The 26240-nt window shown below is 39.3% G+C and overlaps 1 protein-coding gene across 9 annotated transcripts in view; it reads right to left on the bottom strand.

Moving 5' to 3' along the window:
• Position 1: 1 nt before the first annotated feature.
• The window catches only part of SMG7 (SMG7 nonsense mediated mRNA decay factor), a 96148-nt gene continuing 69909 nt past the window's right edge, over positions 2–26240 (bottom strand). For 3 of the 9 annotated variants that reach the window (XM_075997026.1, XM_012735890.3, XM_075997027.1), the window contains 15 exons: positions 21714–21876; positions 20911–21067; positions 18250–18320; positions 16993–17053; positions 13685–13804; positions 12317–12743; positions 10340–10484; positions 9542–9921; positions 8652–9023; positions 7762–7911; positions 4896–4976; positions 4258–4417; positions 3302–3472; positions 3029–3174; positions 2–2373 (listed from right to left, as the gene is read on the bottom strand). In XM_075997026.1, the coding sequence (XP_075853141.1) occupies positions 2260–2373; positions 3029–3174; positions 3302–3472; positions 4258–4417; positions 4896–4976; positions 7762–7911; positions 8652–9023; positions 9542–9921; positions 10340–10484; positions 12317–12743; positions 13685–13804; positions 16993–17053; positions 18250–18320; positions 20911–21067; positions 21714–21876 (2718 nt within the window). In that variant the 3' untranslated portion in view covers positions 2–2259. The remainder of the gene's footprint in view (positions 2374–3028; positions 3175–3301; positions 3473–4257; positions 4418–4895; positions 4977–7761; positions 7912–8651; positions 9024–9541; positions 9922–10339; positions 10485–12316; positions 12744–13684; positions 13805–16992; positions 17054–18249; positions 18321–20910; positions 21068–21713; positions 21877–26240) is intronic. The other 6 variants (XM_075997028.1, XM_012735931.3, XM_012735962.3 and 3 more) reach the window with 3 other exon arrangements.

Consider the following 26240-nt stretch of genomic DNA (forward strand, 5'->3'; position numbering starts at 1 on the left):
CTGGTTGGAGAGAACATGGTTTAATTAAAGGCAAAGCTGATTTTCAGCAGCTGCAGGTCTTGCACAGACAGACAAAACAAAACATGACAAAAAAAAAAAAACCCACAAAAGAAAGTTTACTACACAAAACCAGTTTCTGGTGATGATTCTCCTCCCCGTCCTCATTACTCCACAGTGAGGATGATAAGGCGAGGAACCCCGCCCCGAGAGTCAGAAAACATTCCAAATACCAAATTCTCATGCAGAATGGGGCTTTAGATGGGAACTGGGTACTACTGGGAGTGAGATGGTAAACCTGGTTAGCTTGTCTAGGGTGCAAGAATCAGTGACAGTTCAAACACTGGAATGTTGCAGCTGCCTGAATGCAGAGCTCAAACACACAAACTGGGCAAAGGTAGTAGGGAAAGAGGCTTGGGAGGGATGGAAGAGGAGAAAGGTGGACACAGGGAAGGGGCTGGAGAGAAGCACAAAGGGTTTCATATTGCCATTGGGTTGGGGGCTTCACCCTTTCAGACCTCAAAAAAACAGAACAAAAACAAAAAACCCAAACACCATGTCGAACTAAAAGAGCAATAATGTAAGCATAAGGGGGCTCCAACCACTCTCTCTGAAGAGCAATGAGCATTATCTCACCCCTTTCAATTGCTGGGGTTGCCCAAACTCCAGTGACAACCGGGGCTCCTGGATGTGCTTTGCTCTGCAGCTGTTTTCCAGCTCTGAAATTCCACGCTAACTCCACACACTCAGACACACAACCCGCCCCTCTGGGAGAGCAGGTGGGCGTGTGTGCACACAAACACACTCACAGACATACAAAGGAGAGATCTCCCAGAAAATAAACCCTACCACTAGCACAGCAATTGGACATCGAGATTGTTTCCATAATTTCCCCTTAAAATATTTTCCAGGAAATGACTAACAGAAACACTGTCCTTCTGTTTCTAGACAAGAACATTTTCAGTCCTCTTTCCTCCTAATAAATATCAAATAAAAAGTTTATTTTCCATTCTTTTGCATTTTCCAAAATGGACTTCGCTGTGTTTTCTTCTGTGCATGCTGTGCACGTGTCCGTGTCGCCTTGAATTTCACTCTGAAAGTGGAGGCTGGGAGACCGCAGCTGGCGGGGGCCTGGCCCCTCCGTAGGCTGCGCAGGCGCCGCTGCTTCCTTCCTCGTCAGACTGTCTTTTGGGCCCCGACTGCTGGACCCCATGCTGTTGCTTCTTGGCGAGATGTTGCATACATTAGAAATAAAAACAATTACAAGCATACAGCACAGGGTAATCGAGGGATGGAGACGGGCAGGAGGGTGGTGAGTAGAAGGGGGCACAAAAACCAACCAAACAAAAAAAACCACACTGAAAGCTTCTACCTATGAAAATGTGTCAGGCCGTGAATGGACTAGCCTGCCTTCTGTGAGACTGCTTGCTATGCTACCGTCAAATGTACAGGAATCAAAAACGTCATTTGAAATCCTACAGCAGTCACCTGCTAGTCCAGCCCAGCACCACCACCCACGCTGCATCCTCAACTGGGGCTCGAGCACCTACAGAGTGAAGGGCATTTCCTGCTGGAGTCTCTAGGCCAGAGGAGGGCCTGCCAGAACCTTCCGGGAGGCCCTGAACTCTCCCTTGTGGAACACTGCCACTGGCTGCGGAGGTCGATTCCCCATCCTGTCACCGTCAGCCTCTCACAGGAGCAGTGAACAGGGCTTTCCTTGCTACACACTGACTAGAAGCACATCTGTGTATGGAAGAATTCAGTGTGATATTTTACTACTGAGAGTAATAACAATAATAAAAGATGTTTAGGAATAATTTCAACTACATTCTCAGTCAGCAAAGCAATCATTAATGGATTCCTATTTTATTCCCCAAAGAGGAAAAAAGGACTGAGAAGTTCCCATTGGCTTCTCCCATCTGCCTTCCCTTCTCAGCTTTCACTTCCCATGTGGCTGGGGACATGCACGATGGAGAAGGTGAGAGGTGGTGATATCAAGTAACTGAGTGAGATAAACAGCAGTTCCTCTCTCTCTCCCTCTGGAAGGCCCCAGGGGGACGGAGAGTTCCTGATGGATTTTTCTTTTTGTTGCACTGCGAACATTTCGTGCACACTCAGCGGGCTGGTGGAACACTTACACCCTCTTGACAGCAAGAAACAGAAAAGAGGGCTGCCACCTGCAGGGGACTGTGTGGGCCAGTCCTGCAAACCCAACATGCCATGGTTTATGGAGCCTTCATTCCCAGGGTTGCCATTTTGGCCTCAGTGTGGAGGGTTCATGGTGCCTTGTCCCCGCTGCTGTTTCTGCTTCTGCTGCATTAATAGCTGCTCCAGAGCGGAAGGTCCAGGATGCATCATGGAACTGGACCAGATAGACTGAAAAACAGCCCAGATCTTGTCAGCAGAGGTCAAATGCCTGGTTGTCTGAAAGGGATTTGTTTTTCAATCCCAGCCAAATATAAAGGCATATATGTCCTTCTTAAGAACCCCACCCAACCCCCTAAAAAAATATAGCTATTAGAAAAAGACTTAAGACTCTCAAGACTAGTTAGTTCCCATTAAGATTATTTTAAACCAGAAAAGATTATTTTAAAAACATAAAATTATGTTTTATATGAAATCTTTTTACTAAAACTCAGCTCTATGTGATACTACAGGGTATTTATGATAAAGGTTTTAGGCAAACAGAACATTCCTAAAATTAGATACTCTTTCATTGGTTGAACAAGGCTTTAATCAAACATTCCAAGATGAATCAGAATTTTCTTAACCTTAGAATAAAAACTAAAACCTTCATGTTTCCGTCTCTCTGAAAATACTGCTTTATCACTAGTGAATCCACAAATTAAAAATAAAATTCCCATTTAAGAAACTTGTAAAGCAGACTGTGCTTATCAGACTTTGCTACGTATGTGCTATGCATCAGTCAATTCTAAGGGTCTTTGAAATAAGCCTAGCTATTTATGTGAATGGAAGCAGAGACAGTTTTGCTGCAAGAATCGTGTGGTTCTTGTTCCTGAAATCCACTCACCTTTAGACTTTCCATGAGGGCGGCAGAGGAATCCTCCATGGAGGGGCCATGGCCTGTCCAGGTGCCACTTGGAGTGCTGGCCTGATGCCAACTGCTCTCTGAGGATGATGTTGCTGAGAGATAATCAATGCCAAACCCACCCATGGCTAAAGGGATAAAAAAAGATTAAGAAGAATTCAAGACAATATTCTATCACTGCTAAGTACCAAACCTTGGGGAAGGATGAAGTTAAGTTCTTCCACTGTTGTTAGGAAATGAAAGTGAGATCCTCACCTGGCTTATCAGTTTTCCACCGATCTGCAGTCCTCCTATCCCTATTATCTGGAGTCCCAATGGGTCCAAAATTGGAGAATGGAACAGAATTATGGTTGTGTGTTGGAGGAGAGCTGGGCAGACTGCTTGGGTTAGAGGAATGAGGAGACTGGCTAGCTGGTGTTGAATGATCTATTAAATAATAGCAACACAGGACATTAAATAGATGTTTCACAAACATACAAAGAACTAGTTTCCTGTATATCCAAACACTTCAATTCTCCTAAAAATAACCAGAGGACTTCGGAGGAAAGGCAAAACAAGGGTCTCAAAGGGAATCTGACCAGATGCACTAATTTGCCTTACTGCATATATTTAAGGCATATTCTTTGTCTTAAAAAAGCAAAGCAAAATAGTAGAAAATTTTTTCAACTGAACACACTATTCTGGCATGCTTGTTTCAGGTAAGTATTTACGGGTCTTCTCTATCAAAAACAGAATTTCCTGATCTTAAGAATCACTATTAAATCAGACTCTTTAAAAAAATTGAGGTGAAAAATACCTATTTTAAAAAGTAAAATCCAGGTGGACATGCCTGTAGTCTCAGCTACTCAGGAGGCTGAGGTGGGAGGATTTGGGTCCACAGTAGGCAACACAGTGAGAGACCTTTTCTCAAAAAAAAGGTGCAGCTTTTCATGCAAAGAATACACGTCTACAAACAAAACTAAAAACAGCTGAGAATCATAAGATAGAACTATTTTTCTCCCTTAGAACTCTGCTGGTGTTACTGAGGATGTAAAAAGCTTTTTAGTAGCATTTATTACATGAACCAACTCAGACTTTTCTCCTATTTTCTTTCAGAAGTTACTTTAAAAAAACAAAACCTAATATATATATAATTACAGAATGTCACTTAACTCTAAATCAATGTAAGTATACAGGAAATACAAGATCTACAATTTAAAGACTAGCTATACCTGAACTGGCAGGAAGTGATGGAGACCATGGAGTCCCTTCAAAAAGGGAATACAGAGATGTTTCCTGGGGCGCCATTGAGGGACTGAGTTCTGCTTTGGAGCTGGTTGTCAGGTTTTTCCCATATACCTCATTGAACATACTGTTATTTGGATATCTTTCCTGAAAGACATGACAGTCAAGTTACAGACTCACTCCAAGGAAAGAGATTGAAGAAAATGAAGTATCATGTTCATGGATGCTTGATATACCTTAATCTTTTCTTAGCAAAAGAAACCTGAAAGTTTTTTGTTTCTCTTCATTTTCCAGTCAGATTTATTTTCCCCTTTGCTTTCTCTCACCCTTTCTTTCACTCTATGTAAACCACCCAGGTTAAAAAAATGTGACTAATTTATTTGGCTGAACAACAGAGCCCCAAGAATTTCAATATTAATGAGAAGTTAAAGGGTTTAAGCTCATAATGCACAAGTCACTAGTCTGCCTCAATAAGAAACAAAGGGGATAAAATCAATTAAATATTTGGAAGATACCAATATTAGGAGAAGAAAGGAAAGAAAAACAGACATATTAATATAGTATGGGAAAGAAAATATCATCCTACACTAAAAGCACAAAGCAGGGTTCTTAGCTGTTTACTTACCTGATTGAGAGAGAATCCGGTAAGAGACAGGAAAGAGGATGAATGTGACATGAGCTCTGAGGGCTTCTCTAGCAAGGATTTCTTCACAGTTCAAAAAAAAAAAGAAAAGAAAAAGGTAAGTTATGCCTTCCATTTTCTTAATATTAATCTTAAGATACGTATAGAACCACAGTAAAAGACTATCATTTAAGCACGCTTGTACTCGTCCATCACGTACCATGTGAGACTCAGAAGATGTGAATTTATATCTGTTAATACCATGATACCAACTAAGTTCCAGCTGCCACATATAAGCCAGGCAGAACCCTCCTTTATCAGTATATCTAATCTAGCACAGAGATTCTATTCTGGCAGGGACCAGAGTCCTGGAAGACAGCAATTCTGAGTGTTTACTAGGCACCAACCTCAGGACTCCCCTTGTCAATAGTTGCATTTGAAATAATCTCAAAACAAAAAGCTTAACTGTTCTAGCACTGTTCCCCCCACCCCAATTTTTAAAACATTAACGCTGGTGACTTAGTCTTTCAAGTCCATTTGACAAAATGGTTTTGCTAACACATTTGCTAAGCAGCTCTATTTGCTGTATATTTTTAAACAGTTGCTAAGAGTCAAGCTTATATTTATTGGCCCTATGAAAGTTATTAGGGAAAAAAATGTCAAATCTCTAACGCTATCACTGAATAGATGGTTAAACATTTATTAGACACCACATGCAAGACACTTTCACACATACATCATTAACAATGCTAAATATAGTAAGGGTTATAGTCAAGGTTTGGTGTTTTTTTTTTCATTGTGGTTTTTTTAAACATGCAAAAAGATGAAAGAAAGAAAAGAAAAGAAAAGAAAAGAAAAGAAAAGAAAAGAAAAGAAAAGAAAAGAAAAGAAAAGAAAAGAAAAGAAAAGAAGAAAAAAGAAAAGAAAAGATAAGACAAGGCAAGACTGAAAAAAAACTCCTATTTGTCCCACCATCAGCTCCCCTGGCAACAGAAGGGGCAGGAGCAACAGGAACTAAGGGATTAGGAAACAAAAGACTGAGAGCCACTACCCCAGTCCCTCAAGCCACTTCCGCAGAAAAGCAGCAAGAAAGACAAACATACAGAGGCAACAGTACGGCATCTAGGCTTCTACAACCTCTGCTCCCAGTCATGGCACGATTACCATTTAAGTTTCCAGGAATCTTTTAGTGCTGCTAACTTGACAGCAGGCCTCTAGTGCCACTCACACAGGCAAATTCTTAAGGGAACTTCAAGTGCCAGGGATGGCAACTACTGTCATGAAAGCTGTTATGCTTTTATTTCTCCTGATACTAACATTAATGCATTTTAATCTTACAAATGTTTTCTTCTGCTCTGTTTATGGGAAAGCAGCAAGAAAGTGAAATTCAGATTTTTTTTATGTTTTATTAAGACATAATGAAGGCCGGGCATGGTGGCTGATGCCTATAATCCTAGCACTCTGGGAGGCTCAGGAGGAGGATTGTTTGACTCAGGAATTCAAGACCAGCCTGAGCAAGACTGAGACCCGGTCTCTACTAAAAAAAATATAGAAAGAAATTAGCTGGACAACTAAAAATAATATTGAAAAAATTAGCCGGGCATGGTGGCACATGCCTGTAGTCTCAGCTACTTGGGAGGCTGAGGTAGGAGAATCACTTGAGCCCAGGAGTTTGAGGTTGCTGTGAGCTAGGCTGACACTACGGCACTGTAGCCTGGGCAACAGAGTGAGACTCTGTCTTAAAAAAAAATGCATAATGAAAAGAGGGGGGAAAACCCTCATAGCTTACATCATTCTCCCTATCTTTTATTCTCTCTACCCTTAGTAAAATATAATGTAAGCATTGACAAGTATACAAAATGACATTCTCTGAAATGCAAGCTGGGTTCCTGAAGATTATTTTTAAAAAGATACCACTAAACGATTCTTAGATTTTATTATTTGTTATCCTAGTTATTTATCTTCATATTCACTCATTTATGTCACTCCAACAATGTTTATAAATAGAATCCTCTTCATTTTTACTCATTCTATTTATGAATCCAACTCTGAATTTAGATCAGGGCTCTTTCTGGGTTCAGTTAACCAAACAGAAAAGAGTCACATACTGTTAAGTAACGTTAGTTAAAAAACCTAGAACAGCCGGGCGCGGTGGCTCACGCCTGTAATCCTAGCACTCTGGGAGGCTGAGGCGGGCGGATTGCTCGAGGTCAGGAGTTCGAAACCAGCCTGAGCAAGACCCCGTCTCTACTATAAAGAGAAAGAAATTAATTGGCCAACTAATATATATATAAAATTAGCTGGGCATGGTGGCACATGCCTGTAGTCCCAGCTACTCGGGAGGCTGAGGCAGAAGGATTGCTTGAGCCCAGGAGTTTGAGGTTGCTGTGAGCTAGGCTGACGCCACGGCACTCACTCTAGCCTGGTCAACAAGCGAGACTCTGTCTAAAAAAAAAAAAAAAAAACCTAGAACATATTTCCTTTCTTATTTTGGCTACATAGGAGAAATAAATCTCACTGTTCCTAAGCAAGATTAAATGACACTTGAAATTTCTGGGTCTAGATGGAAGTGCCACCTGAAAAGTGAGTTAATTTGCTAGCATCACACCCTGCATGTGAGGAGCCCTGCAGAATGCTTTCTGGATAACACACATAATGTCAGGGTACGTCTCTGACTATAAAGTCAGAAATGTTTTGCCATGTTCTACTAGCATTTTAAGGTTAGTTTAGGCAATCAGAAAATATGTTTTATACTTCTGTAAAGAAAGCAAGCCCCAGAAAGAAGAAATCACCTATTTTCTAAGTACTACAAAATCTCAGAAAAGCAGCTGGGGTTAGAGTGAGAAGCAGAATTATGTCAAATACATACAAAGAGGCTTCGTCCAGGAAGAGAGGCGAGAGGCCCCAGCAGAGCTGGGTAAAGATCAGGAGGGTTAGAAAAAATCAGCTCTTCCTCTTCCTCCAAGGCAGCCAGACTTTTTAACAGGTCCGGAGGAAGCAGAGGGGAGCTCTTGGGGTCCTAGTGACAGAAAGGATCACAGTGAGATGCAAAAAGCACAAAGGAGTAAGTAAGCTGATTAGGTGAATGAAGGCAACTAAAGTCAAGGGGATAGTGAAATAGTATCACACAAAGAGGAAAAGGCTCTGAAATGCAAAGGTAGAGAGACACAAAGACAGTGGTAAAGATCAAGGAAGCAAAAATACTGACAAAAAGCAGAACATAAAAGGTCAGTGTGGCTAGTGAGTAAACAATGTAATGGAACAAAATGGTTAGCACATCTTGTGCTAACAAACAGAGAAATAGCTCTTTTAAAAAAGTGAAAAACACACCTGTTTCTCATCAATAAAAAGGGCAAGGAAAAGGAATAACTGTCTAAGATAACTGGCTGACTTTGTTCCTAGCAGAAAATTTGTTGCAATTTGTTTAAATACTCAGTAAGCCTATTTTTGAACTTAGATGATTCAGCCAAACTGAGAGGAGCTCTTTGTCTCAGAATTCTCTAACTTGCTGTGTTAGAGATTTCTGTAGATCATTTCTCTGACAGAACATCACAGTTCAAAATCAGTTACAGAATTCAGCAGCTCCCCAAACGAAAACATACTGTGCAATTCTGAAGAGAAGAAAAGAGCTGAACCAATTACTCAGTAGCATTCTGTAGAACTAATGAATCAGTGACCTTTGTATCTATTTGAGAAATGAAAAAAACGTGCAACTCCAGACCTATCTTCAAGTGTCTGGTGATAGGAAAGCACACACACCTCAAATGGCATCCTGGGCATAGGATCCTGCTCTGGACGGAAGACTCCTGGTGACCGTTTGCCCCTGCGGTCCATATTTGCTTGCTGTGCCATTACAGCTCTGTTATCAGCCATGCTGTACGAAGACTCCCAGTAGAATTCTGGGACCTTGACTTCTGAGGGATTATGGTTATATGGCTCCATGGGAAAAGGCTTCATTTTTTTCTCTAAAGGCTGCTGCTGCATTACAGGAGGTTGCAATGACGGCTCAAACAGTTTTATAGGGTCTTGGGTCTGAAGGTAGTAGGGCTGTTTCACAGGCATAATTTTCCCTAATGGGCCTTGAACCTGAGGGGGATTCCACAGCTGTTTGGAGGCATCTGCCTGCTGATACTAAAAAACAAATGCTTGTCATCAAGATGAGGATAAAAAATGCAACATTACTTATAATCAATGCTCAAGAATCACAGAATGAACTTGGGGTGTTTTCCAACCAAAAAAAAAAAAAACCTCTAGGAAATGCAGCCCTTTCCTTTATCTTTTGGCTTTTTCAATACACACCTTTCTAGGAACAGATTATGGACATTCACTCCACTTCATCCCACTCCTCTTTCAACTCAATTATTTAAGAGGTTTAATGAATGAATGAGTGAGTGAATATATGTGTACAAGACTGTTTTTCCCCCTTTCTGCTTTTTATGGGGCTGACAACATTTAAGATTGGTGTCACATCTATCTTAGCACCTCATCAAGATTGTTGAATTTCCCTAAACAACAGAACAATACTTTTGTATTCCCATAATCATTACAAATCTAAGCAAGAAGTATCTTAAAGCTTAATTGGTAACTAGCCAAACACCGAATCATTTCAGCATTTCCCCTTATTTCAGCTGGAGAGTACTGTAACTTACCTGCTGGAATCCAGAGTGGTGAGGCGGGCTTTTCCCCAAAGCTGACACAGCTTTTGTAGGGGATTGTTGCTGACCTAGAGCTTGAACCTGCAACTGGCTTGTGGACTGTGCTGTTGGCTGAGCTGGTAAAGATGTGAGGGGTTGCTGGGAAGGTGGCTGTGATTGTTGAGGTCCCTGGTTCATTGGCCCTGGTCCAGAGGGCCGTTGCTGGCTGTAAGGAATGTGGGACTGTTTCCCAGCTTGCACCTGGTTTCCTGCTGGAGAGTGGGCTGTAGGCTGAAGAAAGGTTCCTGGGACAGAAACACCAGCTGGGAAGGTGTAACCTGAGCCCACAGAAAATGCCACAGGAGGGGGGATAACATATGTTGGGGGCGGGAACCCTTCAAAATAGAAGAACACAGCTTTAGTTCTAAAGAAACTTAGCAAAAGAAAGGCAAAAAAGTCATCTTTTTTTGATAGGGGTGTCTTTTAACGCATTATAAAAGTAAGAGATCAGCCATGTTGTCAATTTTTAACTTGATTTTTAGAACTAAATATAGACTATTGTCTACTTTTCTTCTATCCACTGAAGTAATCAGAGTATTCTAAAGGTGGCATCTTATGTTTAGTGACAGGAATTCCTTCATGATAACAAACATGCACTTGCATGTAAACTACAGAGAAACACCTCAAAAATAATGCTAGAAAATAGAACTTCTTTCTACTTTTTAACATGACGACTTGGTAATGTCACCCCAATGGAATATAAATTCCTAAACAGATGGTATTAAGTAGAAGAAAGTATAAAAATGTATTTACCTGGTCGGCTGGGAAGAGGAGGGAAGGCTCCAGGGTGATGAATGGGGATGAACTGGGAGTTACTTGCTTGACTTGGGGTCTGAGTTACAGGCGTTTTCCTGGCTTCAGACACTGGAGTCTTTCTTAGTTCTGTCTGGGATTTTACCTATGACCAACAGAAGCAAAACTATCTATAATAACCTGAAACTCAAATGTGTCAGAAAGAAGCACCTTCTCCTAAGCAAGTATTTAAAATCTTATTATGTCAAAAAGTATATGCTGAAGATATTTAAATTCACGTAAGTTAAAAATGGAAAAATCAAAACAAATTATTTAATAGCCAATAAAAGATACAGGGTTTAAGTTTACTAATATAATTATTTTGCTTTTACATGATCACAAAAATACTAAATATGAAATGGACCTTACAGCTCATTTGTTTTACAAATGAGATATCTGATGCCAAGTTAAAAAAACTTGTCCATGATCTTAAGCTGTTATGGGACCCAAGGCTATTTATGCTCTAATTCATTAAGTAGCACATGTGAATTATGAATTATGACTATTAACCCACAGGTGAGATACTTTGGCCCTCAGTTTAATTTCATCTGGGCAGCCTTAAGTATAACCACAGTCAGGCACCCAGCCCTTCTCTCTGCAACTTTATAAACCTTCAATAAATAAAGATAACTTTCAGCAGTAAGGAACAGGCCTTGAGATCCTAAACATAAAGCCAGAGAGAAGTAGATGCTATATGTATTGCTCAAGGTTGAGCAAAATGAGGGAAAATAGGTAGTATTTATAGAAAATTTGGGATGAGGTACAGAATTATTGACCATTATAAGGCTGACTTTAATCATCTATAGGTGATTTGAGACAGATGAGAGACCAGAAAGTTGATTTTATTTTCAGTCTAGACCTTAGTTAGAGGCAGTTACAGAGAATGACGGCAGGGCAGGCAATAAATGCTGGACTTTTTATCCCTAAAATACTGATCCTTTGACTTTCTAGTTCAGTGGGTTTATTTCTTGCCTTTCACCAGCACTTCTCTCTCTCCATGTCTTTTAATTTTTACCATGTTTTTCTGTTTTTCTCCCTACTATAAATCTTAAAATAAACTATTATTTTCTTATTTCTCCCTTTCTCAAAAAAAAAAAATACTATTAGGGAAATACATAGAAGGTACTATTTATCTGTAAGCAGTCTTCAACAATGTAAGATTTCTCATGCAAACAACATGTTTGCCAAAGGTGTAAACAAATCACACTGCCACTTAAATATTTATTTAAACATTAATAGTATTAATAAAACCAGCAGAGAGTGAAGATACTTTTCTATTTATATAAAATCATCTATATCTCTTTGGAAAGCTATTTAAAAAAAACCAAAGCCACAAATAAATGAGCAGTGTTTATCTTTTTCCATCCAGCAAGAGACCTGGGTTCTTACTTTACAAATTCCCATGAGCCAGGGTAATATTAAAGTGATATAATGCCACTGGCTGGGACAAGAATAAATGTCAAGAAAAAGAGCCTTATCTTTTTCCAAGAATATATTTTATTTTGTATAGTGAATCTGAAAACAACAACAACAACAACAAACACCTGTATAAGCCTCAATATACTCTTGGTTCTATTAGATCTACAAAAGACTCCAAACCTCCACTATTACATTAACATGGTAATTATAGCTCCCAAAGAAAATAGAATCCTGTGTGACACTGATGACTCTACAATTGGTCATTTCAAATCACTTAAATTAGAGGATTGAGAGAAGTGTCAATTTCAGATTGAGATTTTTTTTTTCACTCACATTAGAATTCTCAAGAATTGATAACGTAACCATCTATCAAAGCTCTTTATATAACCTTCCTATGCATTAGAAGAATGCATTTAAACTTCCAGGATGGCCAATTCTCAAGGCTTTAGAACAAAATGAAAAATCTTGCCTTGTGTGTGAGCCTTCCTCTACCTGCTTTATAGTTCAAATACAGCTTACCTGCACTGCTACATTCTGCTTTCCTGTTTCCTGTAACTTTTCTAAGGTGCATTTCTTGGTTTCAGTTTTCCTCTTGTTGTTGTCCTTCTTTCCATCATTCTTAGTTACAGTTATTCCTTTGCTATAGTCCCTTCTCACCTCTTTGGGAGGAAAACTTCTTCCTTGGTCTCTGTTCACTTCTCGTGGCTTAATGTTCTCTTTGAAGGTGACCATTGGCTTCTCTCCTGTGTCACAGTTGTTGCTTAGATTTCGGCCTGTAGACAGCACTGATTTCAGTCCTGGGCTCCCATCTGCAGCCAGCGACTCTATCACAGATGTTTCTTGCAGAATGAGGTTCTCTTTGGCTTCACTAGGGTCTTCCAGTATTAACTCTGGGATTTCTGTGATAAACAATAATTTCCCTACCTCATTTTCACACTGAATCAGCCTAAAAAAGTAAAAATAAATCCATATATGAAAAACATTAATCTAAAAAACAGTAACAACTGAACTGTGTATGGATCCAACAGTCAATATATTCCTAGCAGTAAAAACTATGGAAATAGCAGGATAAACAATGTGGATTCAGATAACACAAAAAGTAGTTAGAAACTCAAGTTCTCATTATCATACTTATCATCACCCCAACATATCCCCTTGCCATTTCAATGTTTGCTAATAATTATAGTTCCTAAGCATGTTTTAAATACAAGACACTAGTCTAGATCCTTCGCATGTCCTATAAGATATGGAAATTGAAACTCAGAGGTGATGATAAATTCATTCAAACATGCAAGCATTTAAGTATCTATTGTATGACAGGAACCTGAATACAAAAAGGAATAAATACTGATTGATTGTGGAAAGGTAATAATCTCCTGGGGGAATCCCAAGGACATTCATCTGGGAAGCTATAAAACTGGAAACTTAACTCAAACCTATCTGATTCCAAAACCTTGTGTTCTTTCACCTGCACTAATTACCATATCTGCTTTGTATTTAACTAGCCACTAGCACCATCTTGGTCTGTCCTGACTAAGATTGACCATCAGGTCCTTGCCAATACAAATCCCTGTGCCTATAAAGGTACAACTCAGATTTATAGATTTATAAAGCAGAAGCTCATGATAAACAAGACAGACAAGACCAACTCCTCTATAATAGGCAGTGTAATGGGGAGCAGAGATTTTTAAAAGAGTATACTGACCACTACAGTCATAATTTGATGTTGTGCTACCAACACAACATTTTGACTTGAGAGTTCATAAATAACAGCATTAATACCAAAGCCTAAAATACATGTGAGGTAGGAAGGGGAGGGGGAGAGTGAGTGTGTGTGTGTGTGTCTGATAGAGTGGTTAAAAAGGACCAGAAGCCCCAGGGACATACCTTGGCTGATTATCAGCGATCCATTTGCCTATAGAAATCAAGCGCTGCTGTCGTATTCGTCGCTGCTGACCTTCTTTGTCACCTGTAATACCCTGGTGGCCTTTGGAAAAATCCAAGTTCCTAAAATTGACACAAGCACGTATCAGAAAATTAAACTGCTAACAATATTTCCAGGCAATCAAGTTCATCTAATTAACTGCAGTGGCTTCAGATGTTGGCCATACAGGTTAGCTACTCGATGTAAACCAAACCACATTTGTTTGACTTTAGACTCCCAAATACTTTATGTACAATGAACAAAGCAGAGAAGAAAACATACAAGTTCATTACATTAATGTAATATTTTTACTTAATTTTCTTGAAATGACTATAGCCAATACTAAAGGTGCCTATTCTAATAAACAGTATTAATCTACCCACTTTAATGTGGCCCATTCTAAATCAGAAAAATGTATAAATACCACAAAGTATATAGAGCAAAAACCAAAAGACAAAAACCCAAAAAACACAACAACAAAACAAAACCAAGAAAACCTCAAAACTCATTGCTACCAGAAGACTAACCAAAATAAAGATTTTTCAGATTTCTCCTTATTAAACTTAAAAAAAAATGTAAGAATTGCCAAGCAGGCCAGGTGCAGTGGCTTACACCTGTAACCCCAGTGCTTTGGTAGGCAAGGAAGGAGAATTGCTTGAGGCCAGAAATTTGTGATCAGCCTGGGCAACACAGGCCCCATATCTACCAAAAAAAGAATTGCCAGATGGTAATCTAGATGCTGAGGACTCAAAGATAATTAAGAAATATTCCCTTCCTTAAGAAACAAATAATTATGATTCAATCTGATAAGCATTATAATAAAAGCTGGGTAAAGAATAAGAGAAAGTAGTAAAAGAAGAATGAGTTCCTTCTGAGAAGCTCTGGAAAGGTTTCACAGAGTAAGTGACTCCTGAGTTGGACCTTGACAGGTACAGGTAAGTGCTTATCAGGCTGATAAGGGACGGGCAGTAGAGAAGGAGAGTGTTCTAGACACAGCATGAACAAAGGTGTGGAAGAATAAAAATACAGTTTTTCAAGTATAGGACATAGTGAGTATATAGTGTATAAGTACTAGGGGGAAGGGGAAGGGAAGTAGCAGAAAATCAGGCTGAAAAACTAAGATCTGGATAGTGCTATGATTTGAGTATCTAGCTAAAAGAGATATTAGAACAACCAGGGGTGCATAAATCAACATTTTTATATTAGTCACAGGACATCATTAGTTCTATATTTTAAAAATACAATTCTGGAGGCAGTGTAGAAATGGATTATAGAGGAAAAGGGATTATAAGTAGGGAGGTTTTATAATATTCCAGGTGAGCGATGCTAAAAGCTGAACTATGTATGGGAAAATAAATGGAAAGAGTTCAATCTAAGAGGCATTTTGGACATAAAATCACAAAGATTTGATGAGAAAGATGTACAGAAATAAGGAGTTTTCAGATTTTCAGCTTGGTCATGTAAGTGGATAATGGCCACAGGCACAAATAAGAAATGCAGAAAGCCAGGTATAGTGGCTCACGCCTGTAATCCCAGCAGTTTGGGAGGCTGAGGTGGGAAGATCCTTTGAGGCCAGGAGTTGGAGACCAGCCTGGGGCAACATAGGGAGACTCCATCTCCATAAAAAATGTGAAAAATGAGCGAAGTGTTGTGGCACACACCTATAGCCCTAGCTACTCAGAAGGATGAGGCAAGAGAATTGCTTTAACCCAGGAGTTTGAGGCTGCAATGAGCTATGATCCCACCACTGCACTCCAGCCTGGGCAGCAGAGCAAGACCCTGCCTGGCTCTCTTTAAAACAACACAGCAACAACAACAAACCCAGAAATACAGAATGAAAACTGAACATTATTTTTTGTTGACCAAACACAAGGTCACGTTAAAGTATAAAATGTGTAAGGGAGGTCAGACTGTTAGAATATGGGTCCAAACTCTAAGAGAAGTCAGAACTGAAAATTTGGGACTTATCATCCAAGAGACATAAGGATGAATTTGATCACGATGGAGAATGTAGAAAGTGCGAAGGACAAGGAAAGAATCTTAGAGAACAACAACATAAAGAGGCATGTAATATAAAAGAAATAGTGAAAAGGGCTGTGTACTAAGGGTAGGAGAAGAACAGTGTCACAGAATTAAGGAAAAAGGTTTCATGAAGGAAGGGGATCAACAGACTTAATCTGAAGAAAAATTAAATAGGATGAAAATTATAAATAACTTACTGGATTTGGTATCTAGAAGGGTATTAATTGACAGTTTAAGTTGCAGAGTAGCCTAAGAAATGACTGGGAATTGAAGTAGAGTCAGTAAAGTTAGTCTACACTACTTTTTATAAGAAGTTGGGGGCTGGGCGCGGTGGCTCACGCCTGTAATTCTAGCACTCTGGGAGGCCAAGGTGGGTGGATCACTCAAAGTCAGGAGTTCTAGACCAGCCTGAGCAAGAGTGAGACAACCGTCTCTACTAAAAATAGAAAGAAATTAATTGGCCAATTAAAAATATATAGAAAAGGCCGGGTGCGGTGGCTCACGCCTGTAATCCTAGCACTCTGGGAGGCCAAGGCGGGCGGATTGCTTGAGGTCAGGAGTTCAAAACCAGCCTGAGCAAGAGCAAGACCCTGTCTCTACTATAAATAGAAAGAAATTAACTGGCCAACTAGTATATTTAGAAAAAATTAGCCGGGCATGGTGGCACATGCCTGTAGTCCCAGCTACTCGGGAGGCTGAGGCAGAAGGATTGCTTGCGCCCAGGAGTTTGAGGTTGCTGGGAGCTAGGCTGATGCCAAGGCACTCTAGCCCGGGCAACAGTGAGATTCTGTCTCAAAAAAAAAAAAAAAAAAAAAAAAAAGTTTGATGATAGAAAGATAGGGCAACGTTAAAGAAATATGGGGATGAAAACTGTATTTTACCTTCCTATTAATAAAGAATGGGGCACATTACTAGAATAAAGGGAAATGGGAAGAGAGGAAAGAAAAAAGGGAAAAAGGAAACTAGAAATACCAAGCAGAGAGGATAACAGCAAGTTTCTTGGGAGGTAGGATGGGATCAAGGGTACAGATGGAAAGGTTAGACTTTAATTCCTATTAAACAGGAAATAAAGGCATGATATATATACAAATCCATTATTATGTCAACGAACTTCTGCTTCCGGTTGCTGTTAGGAAAATACAATACAGCTCAGACAGATAATAGGTTTCTCTACATGTAAGCCTGATTCCTGCTCATTTTAATACTGTAACACTGGCAACGAAACCAACCTACTTCAGCTGCCACCTACCTGAAAGAAGGTCTCAAAGCCAAGAATCCTTGTAACTCAAACTCCTCTGGAAGTGGTGTAGCTAAGAAGGGTGGAAATTAAAATTTGTCAACATTTTAATTAAAATACTATTGTTTCGTAGAACACACTGCTCACTAAATTAAAAAAATGAGCAAAATTTTTAAAATGAACATACAGAAAGAGACTATAATTCTTATAGCCCTCTGCTCTTCTTCATAGTAATCCTGATGAAAATAACTAACCTATCAAAACCCTGCAGGTTACTTTTAGGGCACAGACATTCCCTGTCAATACTCATCTAATATTCATTGCTGATGAGGATAGATTCTTTTTTTTAACCAGCAGTCTTAAAAAATCATAGCCTTGGATCCAGTGACCCTAATGTTTAGATTACGTATCTTCCTTTTACTCAAAAAGCATTGAGTAACACTGACATTACCTAGGAGCTTGAAAGAAACACAGAATCTTGGGCCTTATCCCAAATCTTCTGGATCATAAACTGTATCTTAATGAGTCAAGTGGTTCATCTGTAAATTAATACTTGAGGAACACTGATCTAATAGAAGAAAGAAGCCAAGCTACAGGCTGTTCAGTGCACCATTATTTATAATGGGGAAAATTTTAAAGCAATGTAGAGTAAGTAAATAGATTATTATACTTCCATAATATGGAACATTATAAAGCCAACAGAAATCATTTTTTCAAAATGCTTAATAAAAATGCTAACAATATAATGCTAAATTTCAAAAGCAGGCACAAAGATGTATCTGACACCAATCACTTCTTATTTGTGTGTACATATAAGAAAAAGGTTTGAAGAAGATGTACTATCATTTGAATAGTAAAAAGTATCTCTGTATGAGAGAACTGAGCGATTTGTGTTCTTTATGTTTCTATGTACCAAATTATCTATGATGAGTGGGTATTTGATAGAGCAATGCTGTGCACATTAATTCCCTTTTTTTTTTTTAAATAGTAATAATGAGGAAGAAGGGAAAAAGATGAAAAGAATGCAAAAGGTATTGCATTTTCTGGACTCCTATTCAAAAGTAGTTTTAAACAAGAATAAGTTGCTGAAAGAACTAGGAGAACATTATCTCTACTTCCACCCACTTAACCAGTGTAGAGTCAGTCACTTTTGAGATACTGAATTAAAAGCCAAACACTTACCACCCAAAACCTATTTTTCTTTGGCCTTAAACCCACTATTAGTGATAGAGAACCACACTGGCGACACGAGGTTAGTACAGCCCTTACCATTAGTACTTGAGAGATCCTCTTCATGGGGATGGAAACTATTCAGAAGAGAAATCAGCCAGGGCCAAATACTGTAAATTAAAACAATATCCCAGTCTTTATTTTATACAAGAGAAACTAGAACACTAATAAGCCATTAAAATGATATCTATAGGACCTGGACTCACTTTTTCCCTTACTTCAGCATTTAAAAAGCTGTATAATTTCCTAAAACATATATTCAGAGATATACCAGATAATGATAAACATATGCTAGAAGTATTGAATTTGCATAACAGAGATCTACTACTGCAGATGATTTCCCAGGCTCCTAATTTAACAAACAGTGAAAATAATTTGTCAGTTTTAAACATTAAAAATTGATATTTACTGAGAAAACTCTGACCAGAGAAATAACATTGTTTTTATAGAGCCTTCATAGATCTTCTCAGTTGTGGAACCCATTGCTAGTTCTTTAATCTGTGATAGGGTATGGTTATACCACACTCAAATCACACTGTCTGTTCAAAGTGAAGAACAATGCCTTTTTCTTTATGGTACAAAAAAGTCTACACTGTTATAATAACCTTATATCCAAAACTCTGTTTCCTAATACACAACTTTTGTGAAAGCTCACACATGCAACATTAGAACATATACTTTCCACTATTAGAAAGTGAGTTTTTCATACATAATTGTTAATTGTGTTATTAAAGTCCTTGCTTCCTTCTTGAGTGAGGTTTGTTAAAAACTCTATTATGGATATAGACTTATAAATATCACATAGCTTAAGATAGTATTTCTCAAAAAGGTATAGGGGGAAAATAAGTTCTAGGAATTGAGAAGGCCCAGAAATAAGAAACTGAAGATTATTTGAATACACATAAAATTCTGAGTTCACAAAGTAAATAGACATTGTTTTTTCCCCTGGATAATGGTGTAAAAAGAAAAGAAAAAAACAACAACAATGAGAAATAGGGATCATTTCTTCATTATTTAAAAGACAGAAATGAAGATTATAATGTATAATCAGAGACATGAGAAAAATTTTTAGTTTTAAAGAAATATCCCATGCCAGTCTTTAAAATGAGTACTAACTAACAGGCTGGGCACAGTGGCCCATGCCTGTAATCTTACAAGCTGAGGTGGGAGGGCTGCTTGAGACCAGAAGTTTGAGACCAGCCTGAGCAAGAGCGAGACCCCATTTCTATTAAAAATAGAAAATTTAGCTGGGTGTGGTGGTATGCGCCTGTAGTCCCAGCTACTCAAGAGGCTGAGGCAGGAGGATTGCTCGAGCCCAGGAGCTTGAGGTTTCAGTGAGATATGATGACGCCACTACACTCTAGGTTGGGTGGTAGAGCAAGACTCTCTCTCTCAAAAAAAAAAAAAAAAAAAAAAGAGTACTAACATAATTTAAGATAGAATGAAATACCTGCAAAAGATCCTAATAAACCTGATAGGAGGAAACAGGAAGAGTGAATCACAAAAAAGAAGGAGGGAAAAAATGTTTGCAAATAAATAAAGCAATTTCTTTTGGGTGAAATACCTTTTGCCATGAGAAGAAATGGGAACACACAGAATGGGCCAAAAGAATCACTATACAGGAACAAAACAAATAAAACAAAAACAGCAATCCCTGCCCATAAATACGAAAACTATAAGTAAATGGTAAAACAGAATTCTTTTATAGCATTACTGACACAATTTATTGAACCAAACACAATTTTGGGTTCTAAAATACCGAAGAGTAGAAAAATCCTATAGCCTGAGTTAAGAAGTAAAAATTTTGTACAAGGAAGCAATGTCTGAAAATCTGTGCTAACATTAAAAGGAAACATATAGTATGGTGTGCTAGGTCTCTAAACTCTTATTAATGACAATGTTAAAAATGAGAGAGTTTAGGTGAGAGAAAAAGGAAAGAGAATTATGAGGTAGAGGGATCAAAGGGTCTTAAATGTGGCTAGGCTATTTTCTAAGTTGTGACCTTGATCAATGTGTACTTGCTAAACCACAAAGCAGAAATTTCAGAGATTCTTTTAAATCCATCATCAAAATATGCAGAGGAGGAACTTCCGACTCACTGCAAAGCTGTCTTGGAAGTAATTGTTCCTATAATCAAAAGTACACTGAAAGTTTTCAATTGTCACTATAAAATCAATAGTTTCTAAGAACTGTCAGAATTACTGAGTAGAGATCACAGAGAAAACGGCAAGAATCAAAATAACTCTCTTCTACACTTGAAATAAACAAATATAATTCAAATTGGGTGTTTTTGTAAGACAACATCAAACAGTTTATGTATAGAAAATAATGAAAGAAAAGAAAATCTCTTTCCTTCAACTCCTAAACAGAAAACTGCAGCATACTGTTAACAGGTAAGAAACAAAGTGATTTTACTTCAAGATCATTCTGATACGTGAAAAATGCCTTTTCCTTAGGACAGCAAGTGAGAACAGGGGAGTGCACAGGGAGCCACAAAGCCTTAAGACTCTGCCTCCCATGAAGAATCCAAATAAGTAAGTGGAAAGCATACAAAGAGGTCTTCAGTTCCATTTCCAGAGAGTAGGCAGAAAATACAAAGCCTTCCATTGTTCAAATGTTGTGTTTTAGAAGGCAGTTTTTACGTATCTAGGAGCATCAAACAAAGCACACAAGTTAACATGAAATTCTAAAAACACTTACTACTGTCTTTCATCCACCACTGCCTCCTGAAAGACCCTGGGTCTGAGTCTTAGCCAGTCCATGGAGACCTTGACTGCAGGAAGAGGATAGGCATTGTAGGACTCCTCCTGAGACTCGTTCTGGAGAGGGTACTTGCACAGGATGCCAAGAAAAGACACTTAAAGAAAAAAATGTATTCAGAAATCATAAGATATTTGAAGCTGTGTATCAGTTCAAATTAAAATATCATTATGTGTCTTCTGCTACCACATAAGTACCTTACAGCTTCTTTCTAAAAAGCTATATTTTTTTCCTATAAAAATGTTGTAGACACAATTGATGAGGGAGTGTTAGCAGATAAAAGAATGGAAGTCAGGTTTAGGTGCTCTTGATTCAATATTAAGAAATATAAGACAAACTTTTTTTTTTTTTTTTGAGACAGGGTCTCACTCTGTTGCCCATGCTGGAGTGCAATGGCCTAATCATAGCGCACTACAACCTCAAACTCCTGGGTGCAAGCCATCCTTCTGTCTCAGCCTCCTGAGTAGCTGGGACTCTGTAGTCCACCACTCCCAGCTGATTTTTCTGTTTTTTGTAGAGATGGAGTCTTGCTTTTTGCTCAGGATGGTTTCCAACTCTTGGCCTCAGCGAACTTCCTGCCTTGGCCTCCCAGAGTGCTAGTATTACAGGTGTGAGCCACTGTGCCCAGCCAATAGGACACTTTTTAATATGTCACCATGCTTTGCTACATTGATGAAAATGCCTTAAGATCATGCTTTTCAAAGAAGTTGGCACATGTCAAAGTTAAATGATTTAATACTCACTAAAGAGGGCCAGCAACTGTGTCCAACATAGCTGTTCATCTTGACTATAACTATGCTGCTCTGTTTCATTGCTAAAGTCACGGAGGTGATGAAGTTGAAACAGGTTAATGACAGTGACATGAACTAACTGCTGAGAGTTGAAAGCTTTTTGGAATAGCAGCCTCTGTAAAAGAAGACAGAAATACTACGTGTTTATCAAGAACAGGAACCATCTTTGACACAAGAATTAAACTGACAGTTTGCATTTAGAACCACATGCATAACAGCAGAGTTACAGATGAGTAAACTGTTTCACTCTTACTTCCCATATTTTAATTGGGTCTGATGTTTCCCAAACTGTTTCTCTGTCTTGAAAGGAATTAATTCAGATACCACAGAGAGGTGGAACTTTTTTCCCTAAGAAACTACATATTTTTTTAATTTAACCTGAGAAAATTTTGAGAGTTCATCCATAATTTATGTATCTTCACCCATTAGAAACTGTTTTATAAAAGATGCGTACATATTAAAATATTAAATTGGGACCAATGACTAGAAAGTATATCTATATAGTGAAAACATTTCAACAGAAAGACTCAAAATATTCTTTTGAACTCTTGGTACATAAAGCATGACTTCCAAGATTTGTCATAAAATTTATTCTTTCAAAAGCATGACATATTTAAAGAAACTTACTTAATAAACAAGACATAGCAAGAACTATATTTTGGAACACAGGGTTAATGATTAATACTAAAGCAAACATTAGGACGTATTATAGGCTCATCTATAAATTATCACAATGATAATTTCTCCTCTTAGAGAAGTGCATGCATAATTTCATCAAATCTCATTTACTTAATAACTGTGTGCACAGTAACCTGGTATCCTTGACTTAATTTCCCTCCTACTTTAATATTTACAATAGTTGTAGATTACCCCCAGGTAAAATACTTTTCAAACCAAAGTCCCTAACAGTTGATAGCTACCAGAGATGATTTCCCAGTTACACCTTATACTTTAGCCATAGCCAGCCTTCCTCCCTTCCCGGGGAAAATTTCTGCAGACAGTGGGGATTTATTGTCATTAACCTTATGGTGAGAAATAGAAAACCCTTACAGTTCTACCAGCAATGACGGGGAATGCATGTCAGAAATTAACAGCTGCCTTTGCCCGAAGTATTCTGAGATTTTGTCTTTATTTACCTAAAGAATCTGAAATACCAACAGTAAGCTCTATGATTCTAATAGTAAGGTCTTTCACATTATCACTGGAAAAATACAATTCCATTCTACTGTACTCTTTCTATCACACTCTCGGCCTTCCTGCAATCTGCCACTGCGCTGTATACATTTGGAATGGTTAGCCCTTTCCAAGGGCATCAAGGGTTTCACTTTCCTTCCCTCACCATTTCCTGAAATCCTCTCTCTTCTCCAGAAATTTTCCACAAAATTTGTCCTTCAATTTCCTCTAAACAAGCTGATCATTTACACAAATGCATAACAGTAGCATAAAGTAAGAATATTTATATTTTTCAAAAAGCAATTTTTCTTATAAGGATAACATGGTAACACATTCCTTGTAGCTATAAATGCACTAGCATTTATTTTAGAAGGCAATGTCCCATTAAACAGTGTCACAGCCCTTAAAGGATTTTCTAGGCTGGGTGTGGTGGCTCAAACCTGTAATCCTAGCACTCTGGGAGGCCAAGGCAAGAGGATCGCTCAAGGTCAGGAGTTCAAGACCAGCCTGAGCAAGGGCGAGACCCAATCTCTACTAAAAATAGAAAGAAATTAATTGGCCAACTAAAAAAATATAGAAAAAATTAGCTCGGTATGGTGGCGCATGCCTGTATTGCCAGTTACTCCGGAGGCTGAGGCAGAAGGACCACTTCAGCCCAGGAATTTGAGATTGCTGTGAGCTAGTCTGACACCAGGGCACTCTAGCCCAGGCAACAGAGTAAGACTCTGTCTCAAAAAAAAAAAAAAAAAAAAAAAGGATTTTCTAGTGTATGAGACACACTGATGCATAGGAATACCACCTAGTACTAACAGATAATAGTATAAGTTCATAAAGGTACAGACTTTGTTTTATTCTCCCCTATAACTCTAAAAGCCTAGAAAAATACATGGTACATAGTAGGTATAATGAATTCTTAATGAATGAATAACCTACACCTTTAGAATAAATGTGAAATTATTAAGTTGTAATTTTATAACATTTAAATTATATTGTAGTAAGAAGAGGGCCTCCTAGAGAATAAAAATCAGTTTAGAACTGACATTTTTGCTACTCAAATTTTCAACTGCAGTTGAGAACATATTGAACTAAGTATCATTAAGAAACAGCACACACTTAACAGACATAAAACACTTTGCCTCTCAATTCCTACATCCCAGGTTTTAAATCCTTTAGTAGACCTCAAGTTGTTAAACATTTCTGTTTACTATCTAAAGATTGCTAGTTAGATACACTGAAGTATACATGTGGATGATACTAGTGACATATGCTTTACAAATACTTTTTAAAATTTGGCTGGGCGTGGTGGCTCATACCTGTAATCCTAGCACTCTGGGAGGCCGAGGCAGGAGGATCACTCAAGGTCAGGAGTTCGAGACCAGCCTGAGCAAGAGCAAGACCCTGTCTCTACTAAAAATAGAAAAAAAAATTAATTGGCCAACTAAAAATAAATAGAAAAAATTAGCCAGGCATGGTGGCGCATGCCTGTAGTCCCAGCTACTCAGGAGGCTGAGGCAGGAGGATCGCTTGAGTCCAGAAGTTTGAGGTTGCTGTAAGTGAGGCTGATGCCACGGCACTCTAGCCCGGGCAACAGAGTGAAACTCTGTCTCAAAAAATAAAAATAAAAATAAAATTTACCCTACTATGCTAAAATTTCACTCCAACAATCCTCCTGTATATCAATACTATGTAAGGTTTCAAAGAGATCTGCTTTATACTATGTTTAACTTTACAGTGTTAGAACAATACTTCAAAGTATATTTTATCAATTGCCCACCTACATCCATCAGAACTTAACACAAATACATATTTGAAGAAGATACTAGCGTTTGAGGTTGAACTAAATGAATAATTGACTAGGTTTTAGAGTTGAATGACTTATATAGTGAAGATTTCATTAAGGTAGGCACCCTCCCCACAATCTCACCAATTTAGGGGGTATGGTTTTCATAGAACCAGAGTTGGAAGCAATCTCAAGAGGTCATCTAGTCCGATCCCCCACTACTTAGTTGGAATGTACCTAAACTATTTAAGAAACAAGGCTGTCAATCCAACTCTCAAACTCTCCAAAAAGGAAAACCCACAACCTATTGCAGCAACCGTCTCTATATATTTCACAACTTAAAATTTTGGTTCAGACCTCAGGAAAGACATTTAAAAAAAAATAATCCTGAGACTGAGTAATCAAGATGGCGGACAAGAAACACCACCAGACAGAGTGTCTCTACAGAAAAGACAGATTCTAGGAGAAATTAGAAGAAAGAAGCAAGAAGATAAGCATACATCAGACAAGGGTCAGAAGGACCGGTACCTGAGACCACGGGAGGAGGTTGCGGAGGAGAACTGGAAGCAGAGACCTCTGGAGCAGCCCGGAGACCAGCGGCAAGGGTAGGTGGAGTGGTTAACTTTCCCCTCCCCTGCATCTCGGACTGCTGGTGGGCTCCCCAGCAGGTGGAGAGACCTGCAGACACCAGCCCAGAGATGGCCACTGCCAGTGAGCAGTAAGCCTGTAGAAGACGCAGCACCAGGCTCCCAACTCCCGCAGGGCACCTCCGTGTGCACAGACCCGAGCAGCGTGGCAGGTGGCATATTGCCTCCTCCTCCCCTCCGCCGACCCTACCCGTGGCTGCCCAGAGAGACAATATAGCCACCAGCTAGAGGCACCTCCAGGGAACGAGACCTTCCCTTTTGGGGCCCTACAGCTGACTAAGGGGAACTCAGACTGTGAGCTCCCTAACCGCCCGCCCTCCCAGGTGCTGCTGGCGCGGTGATCCCAGAACGGTGCTGACTCAGAGGCTGAGAGACACAGACCCAGCTTGGGCCCCCTGTGGGTGAATTGGGACCGGTACTCCTCTCCCTGGTGGGGATATACTTTGAACTCTGGGGCCCACAGGTCAGACCTGCAGACCAGATCCCGTGCACCCAGGTCTTGCATTGCGTGGGGTACAGAAGGGATATATGTGAACAGCCTACTGAGGTCTGTGTGCCTTCAGGGGCAGATCAGCGTCCTAGAAGGCAATCAGCCCAGGTGGCATTCCTGCGCAGGGAACCTCCTGGCCGGCATCACAGCCAGGGGAGGCCCAGTGGCGTGAGGTCTGGCGTGCTGGCAGAGGCCCAGGAGTAGCCACGGAGTTGGGGAGGGTGGAAAGAAGCGAGGCCTGCTCCAGACTCTAGGTCTTAGCCCCACTCCCACACGCAGACTTTCTGACTGAGCAGGGACATTCTAGCCCCTCCCTGGCAGCTTTTCCCAGAAACAGAGAACAGAACTTTGACCCCTGCAAACAGCATTGGTGGTGCCTGAGGGCAGGC

The sequence above is a fragment of the Microcebus murinus genome, chromosome 23 (genome assembly GCF_040939455.1).
Source record: "Microcebus murinus isolate Inina chromosome 23, M.murinus_Inina_mat1.0, whole genome shotgun sequence".
In the NCBI taxonomy this organism is placed as follows: domain Eukaryota; kingdom Metazoa; phylum Chordata; class Mammalia; order Primates; family Cheirogaleidae; genus Microcebus; species Microcebus murinus.